The following is a 17,807-nucleotide window of genomic DNA, read 5'->3' as shown; positions in this document are numbered from 1 at the left end:
GGTGCGAACCATTTGTAACCCGATAGTTCATAGTTCTTGAGGCTTATCATGTTCTTGTTCTTTTTATCTTGATCTTCTGTTACATTAGAGGTGTGTGTACTCTGAGAGAGAGACAGAGAGATCTGGGTAAAAGGTTATGCTTCATTATGATACAACAGATCTCAAACAAGGTACAAAACTTCACTTCTCTTGGGTCAAAATATTGCCATCTCTGAAGTAGAAGGCTACAAAACTTCACTTCGCTTGGGTCACACTGCCATCTCTGAAGTAGAAGGCTAGGTCCTTGACTATCATCCCCGGCACAACATTTAATCTCTTTTTTTTTTGGGTTAATGCAAAACATAAATTTCTAGAGAAAGAGAGAGAGCCATTCTCAGAAGAATATGGCAAGCTTCTCATCTATCTTGCTTTGCACGATGTCACACTGTTCTAGCAATCTGTTAAGCTTATCACCCTCTTCCCATCCCACTATCCTCCTTTTCTCATTCTCAATGGCATTTTCATCAAACACATCACTCGTTAGAATACCGTCTTCTGTCAATATCTCTTCACTTCTAAGGATCTCACTTCTTAGTGACATCTCATTATTTCTAAATTCCTCACTACTCTGCAACAAGTGGCCTTGAAATCTTAACCAATCACCTTCTCCTCCTCTAGCAGGCTCAATAAGTCCATTCCCTTGGTTAGTAGTTTCCAAAAATCCCAAAATCCCACATCCTGCTTCTAACATTTCATCAAAAGATAATTCAGTAGGAGCCCAGTCTATTGACATATCTCCTTCCAAAATGGGCCTAAACCGATGCTCCAAAATATAAATGGCTGATGACCTTCCATTGGTCAGATTCAATAGCCTCCAATTGAAAATTCGGCGAAAAATTACTGGCCATCTGGGAACTATCTGATATGTTAGTCTTTCTCTCACTAGATAAGCACATCTCTGCACCATCAACCCAGCCTCTCTTTCTGCCATTTCCTCCCCCATAATCCCGCTTCCATGGTTAAGATACCACTTCAAGCATTTCTCGAGAACTGATTTCTTTTCCTCAATTTCAGCAAAATTGCCCTTGAAAAACTCATTATACCAGATTTGCCGCGTGCTAAAAAATGGAAGCTTGCAGGCCTTAAGGTTAACTAAGATAGGTTCAATTTTCTCAGCAGAATTCCAGCCTATTCTTGGTAGATACAAGTTTACGATTCTACCTTCCCTGCTACATTCCTGAAGCAAATCAACTTCAGGACATGGCCAACCAGTGGTACTACACTGTGAAGCCACAATTATTTCATCTACTGATTTTTCCAAAGCATCATTGAAGGCATTGATGCACTGGTCTGGACTAACTTCATAAAAGTTAGTTTTCTTGAGAATCTCCATGGAAGAACTCAAGTAACTCAAAACCAGGTCGTGGGTTTTCAACCGTCGAAGGATTGGTTGTTGAGGAGACAAGTTAGCGAGCCACTGAAGTCCCTCTCTAAGATTGGCATCACTGAAAAACCCATCAATCCCCTGAGCTTTATCGAGGAAAATAATTGAGAAGCTATTTATCCTAGTCTGATCCAAATTACCAAGCTCCAATCTGTTTGTGATCATGGCATAAGGATCAAGAACCTCATATTCACCCATGGTGCTGGCTGCGATGAGTAGGGGGAGACGAGAACCAGAGGGCAATGACATAACGAGCTTATGAAGTCTCGCTCTTTCAAGGTCGCATCGGTTGCAGTCAGATAATAAGAACAAAATCCCACTTCCACCTGCAACTGCTTCGCTAAATTTAGCTGGACCAGTATTGTCGAAACTCACTTCCTTCACAACAGATAGGCAACAAATATGATTGCGATCTATTGGGTTCACCACCCATTTCCTCCAAATTGACAAACCAGGAGAAGAAACAAGTAAATCATTTTTTTCATCTTCATTTCCATGACCCAGAAGCTTGGCATGCAACCATGACCCAACCATCCAACTGGCATTCTTACGGTGTCCCAAGCCCTGCCCATTTGGAATTTCCCCCTGAGAGCACAATATCAGTTTCCAACAAAGGCATTTAGCATCTGGGTTTCTCTCCTTAAGTACTGGTACAACCACTTCGGAAACGTTTAGCCTCGACCATGACTTCTCATGTCTGTAGTATCTCTCTTTCGTGACGTAGTCGATGTTAAGTTCATCCACAGGTTTTGTTTCCTGCATGAGGGGAATTAAAATGAGACTAATAAACCAGAAAACTGACTTAAAAACTGCATCAACCAGACAATTGGCCAAGTTGGGCAGAAACTTGATTTGAGTTCTAATGAAATCTAGGGTGTAATAGTCACAGGTTTGGTTCTCAGAATCTGAAATTCAGTAGAAATTTGCCAGAATATTTAAAAGTGCAGAAAACCTATAAATACTGAAGCAAAGGAAATTGAAAAACAAGAAGCAGGTTCAGAAAAAACCACATTGTTAAAACTGCTCCCAGAAAATACAAGACTGGCAAATATTGAAGCAAAAGAAGGTGAAATAGCAGAAGCAGGTTCAACAAGTAATGCTTCTTTTTCCTCTGATGATTAACAAGCACCTTATTGGTTACGTAAGAGATAAAAGAGAAAAAGAAAAACCAAGTACCGCTTTATTTGGTCGAATTGGTGGTCCCAATGACAGGGAACTCAGTGCAGCATTTGACATCAACTGATGCTGCTCTCGGGCCTCTCTACGCTTTTTAGAACACTGTTTCCATATTCTGGACAGTGAAAAACAAAGAAAGGGGGTCAGCTATAATAACACTGAGCAAACTTCGGATTAAATTAGATCACTGAAAGAAACTAATGCGTAAATTAGATTCACAAAGTTCAGAACCTTATGATAAGTTTTAGTCTTGCATTGTCAGCTTCAGCTTTCTGATTAACCATTTCAACCTCATTGTCAACATGCTCCATCAATGCCATTGACCTAGCTGGTTCTTCATTGGTATTCTTGATTTCCATGACCTTTGAAGTGCCAAACTCTGGAGCCTCATCTACTTCAGGGAGATACTTATGTCCCATTGACTGATCCATTAAGTTATCATCTTCAGTTAATTGGCACTCTTTTGTAATTTCCATGGCCACAAGCTGGGACCCATCTTGATCTGAGGCAAATTGGGGTGACTCCACCATATATGTATCGGCTATGAATTCACTATTGATTGGCACTGGTGAACTATTAACCAGTAATGGAGCTTTAAACATCGAGGAATGCTGATTGTATTTGTGAAAAATGCCAGCATCACTATCATGCATTCCTTCATCCGCTGAATCAACCCACTTAGATTTTATCAAATGTCCAATTTTCTTGTCAGGCTTCTCCATGACATCGCCTGTCCTTTTCTCAACTTGCATGTGTGTCACCTGCTGTAAAAGATATATAATCAAGAAAAGTTCACCATCAGACTTGAGCAAAGGTAAAACTGGACCACATAACCCTATTGGAGGAAATGAATAATGCAAAAAAAATTAAAATTACAGAGGACACTTCTGAAAAAAATATATAAAATGAAGAACAAGGGCAAGTCCTCTCTAGCTCTATAACCTGATCGGAAACAACATCATCAACAACTTTGGCTGACTTTTTAAGGTGAACAAGCCGTGAGCACTTGGTCACGTAATCCCTGTCAGCATTAAGAAAGGGGCCTTCCTTCACCATGTAGGCATCTTCAAAGTGTTTAATTAAAAACCCATGATACTGCAAAAGGCTTTCAATATCTTCCCCCTGAGAGTAAAAAAAGAATAGGCCAGGTAAGGACTCAGTCAATTTCAATAAACATACAAAAGCCCATATAAGATTACCTGGAGGGACTCACTGTTGGGTTTATGTGGCCTTTAAAGGCCTTATGAGAGCTTGAATGAGAATTTTATATAGTGAAACATAAACTCAGTGGGAGTGTGATCCTCTTGTGGACCATACTAGGCAAATGCGATTTGCCGATACTCGGACTAGGCTCGACGTGCTAGGGCAGCCGAGTTGGAAAAATCCAAGGTACTTGGGTATAGGTATCTACTGAGAAGAGTTTAGTGGGTTAGCCCTTGATGCGAGCCAAGGGACTGTGTGACCCTTGCGTGTGATGAATAGCCTTTAGAGACAGGGATAAAATATTATCGTTATATCATCACAAGGCATGTACATAAATAGCCGTTTTAAATATCAAAGAGATAGATGGCTCAAATCTCTCATCCCACAAGTCTCCTTAGATCGACGGTCAAGATTTAACCCTACGAATTGAGGCAAATCCCAAGGCATAGAAAATCTATAAAATAAGGTCTCCCCCTTCATAAAATTACATATGTATTCTCTCCTCTCTCTTTAAGAATTCTCTCCCCTTACTTAAATTTAGTTCTCTCTCTGGATTACCAAAGGGGAGGCACGCCCCAAGTTTTATCATTTATCTCTCCTAAGTTTTTCTAAAGGGGCACACCCAAGTTTTCTACATCTATCTCTCCTGAGTTTTTCTAAGGGGGCACGCATAAGTTTTCTAGATAGTACGCCCAAGCTAAGGTTAGCTTCTAGTGGTTTGATTTTTGGATAGCAAAAAGGAGGATCCCCTTGCTAATAGATCTCTCTCTCTCTCTTTGATCTATCTCTCATCTCTCAAAAGATCAAGCCAAAGGGGCTTGAGCAAGACTAAGGCATTGAGGCCTTAGATAGTTGGTTTTAGATCGAGATCCATATGTCACTGAGATCACATTAGTCTTTCTTTTACCATATGTAGGAGTATCAAGAGACCGATCATAGATCTTGAGCACCATCAGAAGGAGGAGACTCGATGTAGGGTTTACTAAGCCCAGTTGAGGTAATCTCCAGCACTTTCTTTTTGTTTCTTGCTATATTTAATTATATTATCTTTATATTCCCAAGCAAAAGAATTGTGGATATGTCTAAAGAAAATTGGTTTAATGGCATCAAGGTTTTAAGATCTTGAATTTGTTAGTTTTATTTTCTTTGAAGCAAGAGTTATTGTAATAAGACTGCTTGTAAGTGATCTTTGCCTAAAGAAAAGAAAAAGAAAAAACGTGAAAAGATGAAAAAAATAAAAAAATATTTCCCAGCAAGATCACATTAGTCTTTCTTTTACTCACCTCCATGCCTAGCCATTTCACAACCTGAGCGACAGGGATTCCTTGATTGCTCTGCAGCCCACTGTGTAAGGAAGCAAGAGCCTGGCTTCGTAACTGTTCAAAAAAACAAGATCATTATGCATTTTCTCGGTTAATGGTCCACAGAAATTCAGGGAAAAGCAAAAAGGTGATATAAACGAGACGCCAACAAAAAGTTTTTTATTTCTTCTTTTGAAATGAAATACTGAAAGATATTGGCAAGACAAACACAAGCAGCATCAAGTTGTACATATTCTCCCCCTCTTACCTATAGACACTAAGAAGGACACTAAGGTTGATTCAATCAAAATTATGACTCCGAGTGTCCGTAAAGTTTTTAAATTTAGGCTATGAAAGTGTCATGATTAGTGGAAGTCAAACACAGCGTATACTTTTAGAGGTCCAAAATTGAGGAACCGTTTTCTATAGCTACTCAAAAGATCAGTTTTTTAGTTACAACTTACCCTAACAGATGGCTTTGTCATTCCCACTTTTATGAAGGTTCTAAAAGAAGAAAATGAGTATTACAAAAAATTTCTTCCTTCCGAAAAAACCTGAGGATTCCAGGATAAATAAAGAACTTCTCACTAAAGATTTTGACCCTGAAGAACCCCCCAGTTTTCTATGAAAATGAAGCAGAAGAAAATAGATTTTCTTTATTACAAATGTTGTTGGATGCAGAATGGTGCGATGACCAAATAGCAGAAGCAGATGTTATGCCATCCATCAGAATGATACAGGGAGGAGTACAAGAAGATAGAGGTGAAGAAAAATGTGAAGATTCTTCTTGTTCTAATCAAATAATAGATGAAGGTGCGAGTTCTTCCTCTCTACTTTGGTTGATGAATTGCTTATATTCTCTGTCATCATCATCATCATAGCCTTTTTCCAATTAATTGGGGTCGGCTACACGAATCCTGATCTGTCATTCTACTCTATTAAAGATCATACCCTCAGTGAGGCCATAAGTCCCTATATCTTTTCAGACTACTTCTAACCATGCCCTTTTGGGCCTACCCTTTTCAGTCCTTCCACTTGAACTAACTCCAACCTCCTAACAGGTGTTGTACTTGGTTGGCGCCACACATGACCAGCCCACCTAAGTCTACTCTCTCTCATCTTATCGCCTATTGGTGCCCTCCTAAATTCTCTTGAATGGATTCATTTCAAATTCTAACCCTTCTTGTCTTGCCGCTCATCTATCTTAACATCCTCATCTCCGCTACACTCATTTTAATGGTATAGTGTTTTTGTTCGCTCAGCATTTCGCCCCATAGAGCAAAGCTGGTCTCACAGTTGTCTTATAGAACTTACCTTTCAGCTTCATTGGTATGCGGCGATCACATAAAATTCCAGTTGAACATCTCCACTTCGCCCACCCAGCTCAAATTCTGGGTGTGACATCTTCCTCAATCGCTCCATTTTCCTGGATTATCAACCCATATCGAAAGTACGGTCCTTTTTCTGCTTCTTGGCCATCAATCTTAAGTACTTCCTCGTCTATACTCCTATTATTACTAAACTTGCATTCCATATACTCCGTCTTAGTCCGACTAATTTTAAAAAATTTGGATTCCAGGGCATCCCTCCAAAGTTCAAACTTTGTGTTAACGTTGTTTCGGGTCTCATCAATCAGAATTATGTTATCTATGAACAACATGCAGCATGATACCTCATCCTGTTGTTGCCTACTTAAATCATCCATAATTAGAACAAAGAGGTTCAGGCTTAATGCTGACCCTTGATGCAGACCTATTGTCACTGAAAACTCACTGGTTTATCCACTAGTTAGCGCTCCATCATACATATCTCTTACCAAGTCGATATAGCGTTTGGAGACTCATTTCTTTTCCAACACCCGCCAAATCAAATCACGAGGTACTCTATCATAAGCTTTCTCTAGAACAATAAAGATCATGTGGAGGACTTTTCCTTTCGCACTAAACTTCTCAATCAGTTGCCTAAGTAGGAAAATAGCCTCCATTGCTGACTTTCCCGGCATAAAACCAAATTGATTTTCAGATACACTCGTTTCATGCTTTAGTCATTGCTCGACCACTCTCTCCCAGAGCTTCATAATATGGTTCATAAACTTGATCCCTCGATAGTTCACACATTTCTGTATGTCTCATTTGTTCTTGTAAATAGGTACCACAATACTTTTTCTCCATTCATCTGGCATTTTCTTTGTTCGCAACACCTTGTTGAATAGTTTTGTCAACCAGTAAATGCCAATGACCCCTATGCACTTCCAAACTTCTATTGGGATACATCTAGTCCTAAAGCCTTTTCTATCTTCATCCTTTTCAAAGCTTATTTCACTTCCAACATCCTAATCATACGAATGAATCTATGACCTCCACCCTTATTTGTATCAACAGTTCCTTCTACAGCTATGTTCCCATTGTCTCGTCATTTAATAATTTTTAAAAATACACTCTCCACGTTTCATTGACCTCGAGATCCTTCACCAAGAGCTTTTAATCTTCACTCTTAATGCATTTAATATGGTTTAGATCCCTACATTTTTTCTCTCTTATTTTTGATAATATGAAGACATTTTTTCCACCTTCTCTTATTCCCAGTTTATTATATAGATTATCATATGCCTTAAGTTTAGCTTTACTTACTATTTGTTTAGCATTTTTCTTCATGTGTTTATATTATTTAAGTTTTAATCATTTCTATTTACACTGCCAAGCTTTATAATATGATCGTTTTTCGCTAATGACCGTTTGAACCTCATCACTCCACCACCAAGTTTCCTTATCGAAGTTCTTTTTCCCTCTAGATTCTCCTAAAATCTCTTTTGCCACTTCTTGATACAGTCAACTATCTCATTCCATATTACATTGACATCATGTTCAGAGTTCCATTTTCTTTCTTCAACTAATTCATCCCTAAATAAGTCTATGTTCTCATTTTTTAAATTCCACCACCTAGCTCTTGGATACCCATTACTTCACCCCTTCTCTTCCATGTCTTTATGCAGACGTCCATAACCATGAGCATATGTTGGATAGTCAAACTCTCTCCTGAGATAACCTTGAAGTCTTTATATAATGGTCGATTTACTTTCTTAACTAGGAAGAGGTCTATCAGGCTTTTACGTGATCCACTTTTATAGGTTATTAAATATTTGCTTTTTAAAGTGTTTGTTATTGCTAGGTCATTAGCCATATCAAAATCTAGAATAGTCTCATACATCTCATTTCTCTCCCCAAACCCATCTCTCCCATGTACTTCTTCACATCCTCTACTATCCTCCCCTACATAACCATTTAAGCCCCCTCCTAAACAGGTCTTCTCTCCATTTGGTATGTCTTGGACTATTCCATCTATGTCCTCCCAAAATTGTCTTTTAATTCTATCATCTAATCCTACTTGTATATAAGCACTAATTACGTTAATTATCTTTTTCCCTAATACAAGTTTAATTAATAAGAGCCTTTTGACATTAATTACTTTATCTTTTAAATCTTTGTTTAATTCTATCATCTAATCCTACTTGTACATAAGCACTAATTACGTTAGTAATCTTTTTCCATAATACAAGTTTAATTAATAAGAGCCTCTTGACATTATTTACTTTATCTTTTAAATCTTTGTCTACTATTATGCCTACACCATTTCTATTATATCCTTTCTTGTATACCAAAGTTTATACCCATCTATTTCTTTAGCTTTTCTCCTTTCCATTTAGTTTCTTGTAAACAAACTATGTTTACTCTCCTTCGTCTCATTGTATCCACTAACTTTGTACTCTTATCTGTAAGCGTTCCTACATTCCATGTGGCTAGACAAATCTTATTCTCTTGAACTAGCTTCTTTTCCACCGCAACCAGGCAGCGCTGAGGCGTGTCGCTTCTGAGGAACACACAAGCTAACCCTTGCTCATATCTCACTGTACCTGGGGTCGGGTACAGCATGTCGCTTCTGGGGAACACCCTAGCTATCCCTTCTTCATTTCTCATAGTATCCGGGTTCCAATACAGCGTGTCGCTTCTAGGGAACGCCCTAGCATAAGCAGATATTGTCGATTCAGGATTCATGATAAGTTTTGACAAAATTTTAGGATGGTTGCCTACCTAACACAACTCGGGTATGGGATGGATTAAGGGAAAGTTTAAGGTCAATCGAAAATCGATGAAATAAAATAGAATTCTCAAAGCAATTATAAAAGAGATTTTCAAATTTTTTGTGATAAACCTGCGACAACCTCTTTGCGGAAAGAGCAAGTTTATCGGATAAAAGAATTTGTGAAGGCTCAAAATGTCCTTTTCATTCAAGTAAAAGTGGTTGTGGATGTAAATAATAATTGGAATAAAGTTGAACTATTTTTGGATATAGAATAAAAATATATTGTGACTCTAGATGAAATGAGGCCATATACAATTTCAGAAAATATGTTGTATTTTTACTACTGAAGAAGAAAAGCATATAGTGCCCAGGATTTTACCATCTTTCATAATGAGAACCAACAAAATCCAAAAAAAATCCTTCTCTTACAAAAATCATGACAAATAAGATACAGTTTGAAAGGGAACAAGAAAAATATGAGTCAATCACAAAAATTAAAGGGATGTCTTTAGAAGCTAGGTCACAATTGAATACTGTAAAACACATAACTGGAGAATTGAAGAATGGTTGTGCAAACACCCCTTAGACAAATGGGATAAGGATTCTCCTATGGCTCATATCCCAACGATATATAAGAATCTAGTTCAAAGTAAGCCCATTAGAATGAATAAGCCCATCTAGTTCAAAGTAAGCCCATCTAGTTCAAAGTAAGCCCATCAGAATCTAATTATTCATAGTCAGGCATCATAGTCAGGAGAAACGACGGAAAGGCAGAATGGTGATAAATTATATCCATCTTACTAATGTCACAATAGACATCACATGGACACTGCCTAATAAAAAAGCATTTATGGAAGGGTAGCCAAAAAGAAAAAAAATTCAAAATTTGATTGCAAAACATGGTACCATCAGATCAAGATTTCAGAAGAAGATATTCATAAAACAACCTTTTCTACCCCTGATGGCGTATTTTAATGGCTCGTAATGCCATTTGGGCTGAAGAATGCTCCCTCAGTTCCAGATAAGGATGGTTTCCATCTTCAAACCATATGTAAATTTCATTGCAAACTATACAGATGACTTTTTGGGTTTTTTTAATAATGTGGAGGATCATATACAACATTTAAAGATTTTTGCTCAGCTTGTACACGACCACGGTATTGGTCTTTCCTCCTCCAAAGACAAATTTCAAGTGGCTACAAATTCAGTCAATTTTCTTGGAATACATTTATCGGAAGGAAAATTACTATGCAACCTCATGTCCTTCAAAAGAGAGAAGTCCCAGACTACCTATGGGACAAATTGCAATGCCATGGATTTTTGGGTTATGTAAACTATCTTCAGGACTATATTCCATCCCTTTCAGAAAAAACCTAACACATTCGGTAATGCATGAGCAGAGAACCCTTTAAATGGGATGAAGATGCTACCAAGGAGGTAAAGATATTAAAATTATTTGCCCAAAGTTTGGTGCCTATACAAGCAGCCAATTTAAAAAACTTGATATAAACTGTTGGCCTGCATAAAATAAAATTTTAGCAGCAGTAAGGGGATTGAGAAAATTCCATAATTATCTAATAGGAGAGCAGTATATATTGAGAACTGATTCAGTAAATCTGGCAAGTCTGATGAACAAAAAATTGATCAACAGCGCAAAACTACAAAGGAATGGGTGGTGGCAATTTTTTACTTTCCCAATACAATTTTACAATCAAAAGAGTTCCTGGCAAGGATTATTGTCTCCCAGATGCTTTAACCAGAGAAAAATGGATGATTAGAACAGTTCCAAAGGCAGAACGGTTTTCATATCCATTAAATTCTTCAAGTGCCAAACAAAAATTTCATCAAAAGATTAGACAATTATTTCCTCATAGGAGTTATAGTAGAGTAATAATTTTCCTTCTTTGGATATATTTCTTCTCTATTCACAGGAAGGATAAGTATTATTGTAAATAATTTGTAAATAATTTTATATTACAATATTTACAAACAAAACCTTCTTGTTCTAAAACAAGGGAAAAAAGAAGAAACTATAAGAAGAAGAAGACTATAATTTGAATTTCGGGAATTTCTGAAAAGTTCAATGATGAAGTAAAATCAGAAGCATAGGTTGAAGAATGTCTGGGCCAATTGGAATTATAAAATTCGCAAGATTCAGAAATTCTTACCAAAGAGAAAGAAGTTGAACAATCTCCAGCACTAGAGCTTAACTTTACAGCATTTTCTCTTTCATCATCATACTCATAAAAAGTAGGAGGTTGGGACTATCCTACCTCCTCATCAACCTCATTATCACCCTGCCATTCTTCAATAAGAATCTTTTCTTCTACTGAAGGTCGAAGCTTGAGATGGTCCCACTCATCTATTTCAATTTCTTTGTGGATAACAATAGGAATTAGATGAATGGGCCTAAAAACAGGGATATAACAGTTACAGTGGTTTGTTTCTTCTATGTGGACCAGTTTTTAATAACTATCTCTTCGATACAAATCATAGAAACTTCTTCCCCATTGCACTATTTCATCAGTCGGAAACATATCACCTTTCCATGCTAATGATCCTCTAATTTCATGGGAATGGAAGTGTTGCTCAAGGGATTTGTCAGGGATTAAATATCTGGCTTCATGATCCCGGAATATGTAAGGAGAAAGGGAAAGAATAGCATGCCTTTCATTTTCATATTCAAAATAATTGCAGCCTTTACATCTTGTACTCCTGATTGGAATGTTTCCAAGAAATTTTTCGTCAAGGGTAATAGGCTGGCCATTACTGAGGAAACACTTTTTTGTTCAAAGGAACCCAGTTGTTGAAATATTGTTTGATAATTTCTTTTAAACTCGGGCTCAAAAATACACTAAGACTTCAAGAGTTCAATTGTGAAGTAGAAAATATACAAATGAGTAAGCCTTTGCTTATAAAATGCATGTGCCAATCTTTTATCAGACGATTAAAATGAAGTTTTCAGATTTCATCAATTTCTGTTTTACAGCGAAAGCAGGCTGATCATAGTGATACGTACGAATTACGAAAATGATGACTCCTATTCGCCAACCCAAGCACAATTAGGCATCACACGATGTACTCGTGAGCATATTACTCATTCATCTATGCAAAGTAATTTGGAAGAATATAATATACCTTGGCAAAGTGAGCATGCATCAAGCATGCTTGCAAGTAAGTTGCCTTTCTAGCAAGTCGGAAGAAGGCGATAAAGTTACCCGTCCGGCAAGCTCTGAAACCATATAGCTAAAATGCATCAGCATTCCCAAAATATCTTCAACAATGAAGAAATAAAAGAAGAACACCTTGCAACAGCACGAGCAAACAAGACTTCAGACGAATTTCTTATTTCAGGAGTCATCTTTGCTAGATCAAGGGAGAGTTCTGCAGGCTCCACCTAACAAAGAGATACCAACATGACAACATAAAACCATCAAACCAATATTCAAGTACGAATCTTACAATTACTCCAGAAAAATATACCATAATTGAGCATAGTATGATAAAAATAGAACAGAGCCATAAACTGTCTGGAGAACAGACAATAGAAGCCTAAGGAGAACCATACACCATACTGCATTATCGTGTACTTTCCTAAGATAAATTACCTTGTAGCCTGGGTGCTTGTCTAGCTTAAGAAGAGCATAATAGCCCCTGAACTCCTTCTCAGTAGGCACACTATTTCCTTTCTTTCTATGGTCGTCATACATTTGAAACAGCTCCACCGATGTCTTGTTCATTTGTTCAATATTGAGATGTGCATCAAAGCCCTCAGAGAATCCCTCTCCCTTTGTATACTCACACAGCTCGTGCATGGCTATAATATGAAACCTTATCTGGCACAAGCAGGCATAAAATTGTTGAATCGTTGTGGCCAATATACAAAATGCATCACTATAAACTATGGTCATCATGTCTCACATTGATAAACTATAGTAATCTGGTAAACGCAGAAACCTTTTTTTTTAGTAGGGGGTTGGGAGAGGAGAGAGAGAGAGAGAGAGAGACCATTTGTTCCTGCATTAAGATTGCATCTCGGTTGAAGATGTGTTGCATCCTTAGGTCCATTCGGATTGCTCTCATCCTATCCCACAAGAAGTTATACAGGCCCAACAACTGGTCATCATAAGGCTGATTGAGCAAATTTAGAAGATAATTTACAGTCTTCTGCAAGACTGGCATGGGTCGTATCAAGTGAGCTTCTCTGTCGGCTGTCCTAGTATACTGAACTTACCAGAAAAAGAATATTAATGATGTTTTCCGTTCAACATTAATCAAATGAAAGTATACTAAAAAATGGACAGTATTCGAGAGCGTGGGACCATCAGAACATGACAGGACCCTATTGTTGAGTCCCACTCTCTACATCTGCCAATCATTTTCACTGGAAAAAGATGACAACAACTGACAATGGTTTTTCATGGTCCAACAGATCATAGTATAAAATCCTGCAAGTTGGTCAAAAGCAGACCTTTTTCACAGCCAAAAATTTGGATGTTTGGTTTCTATCTTCGTTGAGACGTTCATACTTGTCAAGATCACCTTTGCGCCCACGCTCTTCCCTTTCGGGTTCTGATAAAAGAGGGAAAAAAGAAACCACCACATAAGGCAAAATTATCAAACAGAATACATTCCAAGAAAAAAGAAATAGCAATAACATAGTAGTAAAGGAATTAAATGATAATGAATGGAGTATGGTCTACAATACTCCAACGCGGCATCTACATCAAACATGTCGAATGGAAGCTCAAGTTTAGCCATAGTAGAACCCATTGGGACGGACACATGGGTGGAGCTAATATCCACCATACATCATCAAGGATGGATGGTGGATATGCCTTCCAAGTAGTGCATGCTATGTTGCATTGAATTATGTATACTCTTCCAACTTGCTAAGCATTCTACTGCAACCAATAAAGAAAAGCAGGCAGTGGAAGAGAAGATAAGCATTTCAATTTACTCAGGCTATGAAGGCATAACAAAGACAAGACATTAAAAAATTACAAAATGATTTCAAAAGAATTCTAGAGATTTTCATCAGCTCTGGTGAAATGGAGAAACTCCCATTTCATCTTTACTCAAAGGATCGAAACTACCTGATTCTTTCCCAAATTGCAAATATCTATAAACACAGACTTCCTGTACGTGAAAACACTACCCAAGCTTTTCCAGAAAAAAAAACTTATGGAAAAAACACATGAACAAAAAAGAGAAGATTTCAAGCTACTCGAACCGAGAGAAGAGAAGGCATAACAAATTATGGGACGTTAAAGAAATTATAACATAAAGCTGGTTTCAAAAAGAATTCTATTAGAGAAATGGAGAAACAGACTTTTCTCTAAATGATAAAACTACCTTGACATTAATGCCATTTACCCCTAGTAGGGAGAAAGTGGATGAGAGATGAACACTGACCATCTCACCCTACTCCACTATCATACCTCGAATTTGCAGGTTTACGAAAACCAAGGTTAATTCAGTGATAAGTTTGGAACCATACCCATTTGGAATTATAACTAAATCAATGATATAACAGTAGTTCACCAATCAGAAATGAGGTATGTTTAGCAAGCATGCACAACGTGCACACACACAGATAAAATAACATACCTGGACACATATCAGGACAAAGCCCAGCTACAACACAGGATGGTTCGACTTCTCCATCAAAAGTAGTTTCCATGCCCCCCGGATCAGATAAGGGGGAAATAGTCCCTGTAATTGGCCTAGATTTCTCTCTTGAATTTGATAGAGCTTTATTTCCTATAGTTCTAGGGGTTGAAAAATCAGGACTATATTCTATGTTCTCTTTTAGTTCGTCTTTAAAACGATCAAGCCGCCTAGCTTTTGCTTGCAGTTCCCTGCACTCAAGAAAGCAGTTGAAAATAAATTTTATTGGATTGGCAGCAATTCAAAAAATTCAGCAAACTATAAATAATTATTAGGAGAAAAATTCCTATTAGAAACTTAACTTTCCATCTCATTGCTAGTAGAACGAGAATTGGGCATGAAGTAACCATCCTCATGAGGATTAGAAGGTGATCTGGTCCTTTTGGAAGCTTGAAATCCAGCAGCCAAAGGTGGAGACTTGGTTCCACTATACCATGCATCATTGTGATGCCCACAAGGAGATGTTGATTTGCGTTGAGCTTGTGGACTGGTATCGATTAATGAAGGCTTCAGCTGATTTCCATTTGATGGAGCAGGACTGAATAGTGAAAGTAAAAACATTAAGAAAAAAGAAGACAACTAGGTTCACTTGATCATATATTTAGCAACAGAGATAGGGATAGCAGCGCTGCAGCAACCCAATTAAGTCCAATAACAAATGGATAAATGATAACAGAAACAACTGTATAGTTATAACTTATAAGATTTGTATGGTTTCTTGCAAACTGCCAAGAAAAAGATAGTGAATTTTGTAGATATTGTCCATTTAATTGTGTATAACATGCTTATTTTTGTGCATTTGCATTATCGCTGCCGTACTAACAGTATCTGTATGCATGACTTAAATCAATCCAAAATGGAAATCATGTTTAAAGATGCATGCCTTGATCTAAAATATTATTTTGAATTATATTAATAGGCATAACCTAAACCAAACTTGTGCCAACAGGCTCGACCCCCATATAAGTAGAAGAATGAACATAAGTCTTTGTGACATCAAATAAACAATGAGAACAAAGAGCCATTGCACATACCTCACAACTTCTTCAGAAGGCAACTGATGATTACTAAAGCATTTATCAGTTTCATGAGGTAGAGGAGGCGACCGAGACCTCTTTGGAGCATAAATAGGATCATCCCTGGATGGAAAGTCCACACCATAACTTCATGGATAGAAGAATAAATGATAAAGAACATGATAGAATATACACCACGAGGACAACAAAAATTTATTATATCAAGCACATTTATCATCTGCAGGGCACATACGTAAGGGTATAACACTTCGGTTTTCCCCCATTTTTTTAATGGTTACAGTATGTCTCAACAACCATGGGGAAACATTACAGTAACATATCAAACCAAAAAAATCCCAAGGTAAATGTTAATTCATCCCTTCCTTGACAAAAGCCCAACAATGGATGGCTATCTGCTCCATTCTATATCAGAAAAATAACTAGATATTTTACCAATTAAATACAGGGTGACTGCTACCATAAATGTTTTTTTTATGTACAAGTATAAATACATAAAAGAATCGCATCAAATGCACAAGTATGTGAAAGAACTAAAAATGTCACAAAACTCTAGCTATTTGAGTACAGGCTTGAGACTACTCTACTCAGACACTAGCAATCTCTAGCGGTCTAGCCATCATTTAGGCCAATACAAAAGTTACAATGCACCTCATTCCTCTTAAAAGCTAGAAGTGAAAATAGTAAAAAGAATCGCAACAAAACTGATGATAAAGAATCAAATAAGTAGAGATGTGACATTGTTCTTGATTAATGAGAAATAGCAATGACCATCACAACAAAAATGAGTGACAAAAAGAAAGTAGAGATGTGACATTGTTCTTGATCAATGAGAGATATACATCATTTTTAAAACAAGATTGACCATAACCTGTTAATGAATAATGAAACAGAATATTGGCTAGATAAAATTTTTGAAACATAGACCAAAAATAAATATAAATCTTTCTCAACCAGAAAAAGAAAATGAGAAGGGAATAATTTATGGCATGTCTGCAAATTTAAAGATATATATGTATAATAAAAAAAAAGACAACTAAAAAGAAGATCGAAAATATCACTCTTAACATCCATATGTTTGACAATATACAAATGATTTTACTACTTAAAAGAATTTTGCCACCCATTTGTGTCATTCATCCAAACACTTAAAACCCAAAAAGAAAGCACTCACATTCGAATAACGAATAGAATATATCTGAAAGAAAAAAGAACAACTGGGCACAAAAGCAGGGTGAATTATTTTTTACGACTGACAGAACCGCGACACTTATATTCATAATTTGGTAAATTCACTGAAATAGAAGGTTTATCAATATAAAAAAACACATTGGTCTATTAAAATACACCAAGAAAAGATAACAATTCATTGTACATTCGAAATTTGCATCAAGAATGGAATCAGAAGATGGGCATACATAAATGATCAAATTAAGCCGCACTGTGCCAAAAAGAAACAAATTATTTTGATTCAATCCTTGATTTAGTAGCCAAAAATACGCAAAAGTAGCATTTAGAAATTAGAACCACAGTACCACCAGAAAAAACCCATAAAAATGGGGAAAAAAGGGGGAAAAGTTTTGTGAGAATAATCATACCTCTGGTTTTCATGAGATGAGTGGCTAAAAGGGTTAGCTCGGGATGGACCAAGGGGGCCAGGGTTCGCACCGAAACTCTCAAACGCCATGAAAAATCGAAGTAAATCTCTGCAGCTCGCTCTATATTGCGCTCTCAAAATAAAAGAGGAGGGAAAAAAAATAAGCTCAGCCAGGTTCGTTTCGCCAATTTAATGCCAAGGGCATTATTTAAAGGATGAAGTTTCACACGCCCTAGGCTTTATGAAAACAAAATAAGGCCTCCCCTCAAATCTTCATCCAAAGGCACTTTGGTAATTTGGGTTCTTCATAATGACTCTAAAAT

At 37.1% G+C, this 17,807-nt stretch overlaps 1 protein-coding gene across 2 annotated transcripts; it reads right to left on the bottom strand.

The window, feature by feature from the left end:
* Positions 1–123: 123 nt before the first annotated feature.
* SAC3B (SAC3/GANP/Nin1/mts3/eIF-3 p25 family) lies at positions 124–17,668 on the bottom strand. 2 transcript variants are annotated; one of them, XM_088849666.1, is made up of 14 exons: positions 17,486–17,668; positions 15,888–15,992; positions 15,157–15,391; positions 14,794–15,046; positions 13,655–13,755; positions 13,192–13,407; positions 12,792–13,019; positions 12,489–12,580; positions 12,322–12,415; positions 5,086–5,178; positions 3,542–3,721; positions 2,831–3,360; positions 2,600–2,714; positions 124–2,179 (listed from the first exon to the last, which is right to left on the bottom strand). In XM_088849666.1, the coding sequence occupies exons 1-14, from the start codon at positions 17,572–17,574 to the stop codon at positions 374–376; spliced, it is 4,137 nt and encodes a 1,378-aa protein (XP_088705792.1). In that variant the 5' UTR covers positions 17,575–17,668; the 3' UTR covers positions 124–373. The 2 variants fall into 2 exon arrangements, with proteins under 2 accessions (XP_088705792.1, XP_088705793.1); XM_088849667.1 differs by having other exon boundaries at positions 2,831–3,363; positions 17,486–17,664.
* Positions 17,669–17,807: the final 139 nt, after the last annotated feature.

Source organism: Amborella trichopoda, chromosome 1 (genome assembly GCF_054954075.1).
Source record: "Amborella trichopoda isolate Santa Cruz 75 chromosome 1, AtrichopodaSantaCruz75HAP2 v2.0, whole genome shotgun sequence".
Taxonomy (NCBI): Eukaryota; Viridiplantae; Streptophyta; class Magnoliopsida; order Amborellales; family Amborellaceae; genus Amborella; species Amborella trichopoda.
Note: the sequence above shows the minus strand (reverse complement) of the source record. Positions and strands in the feature narration are given on the sequence as shown.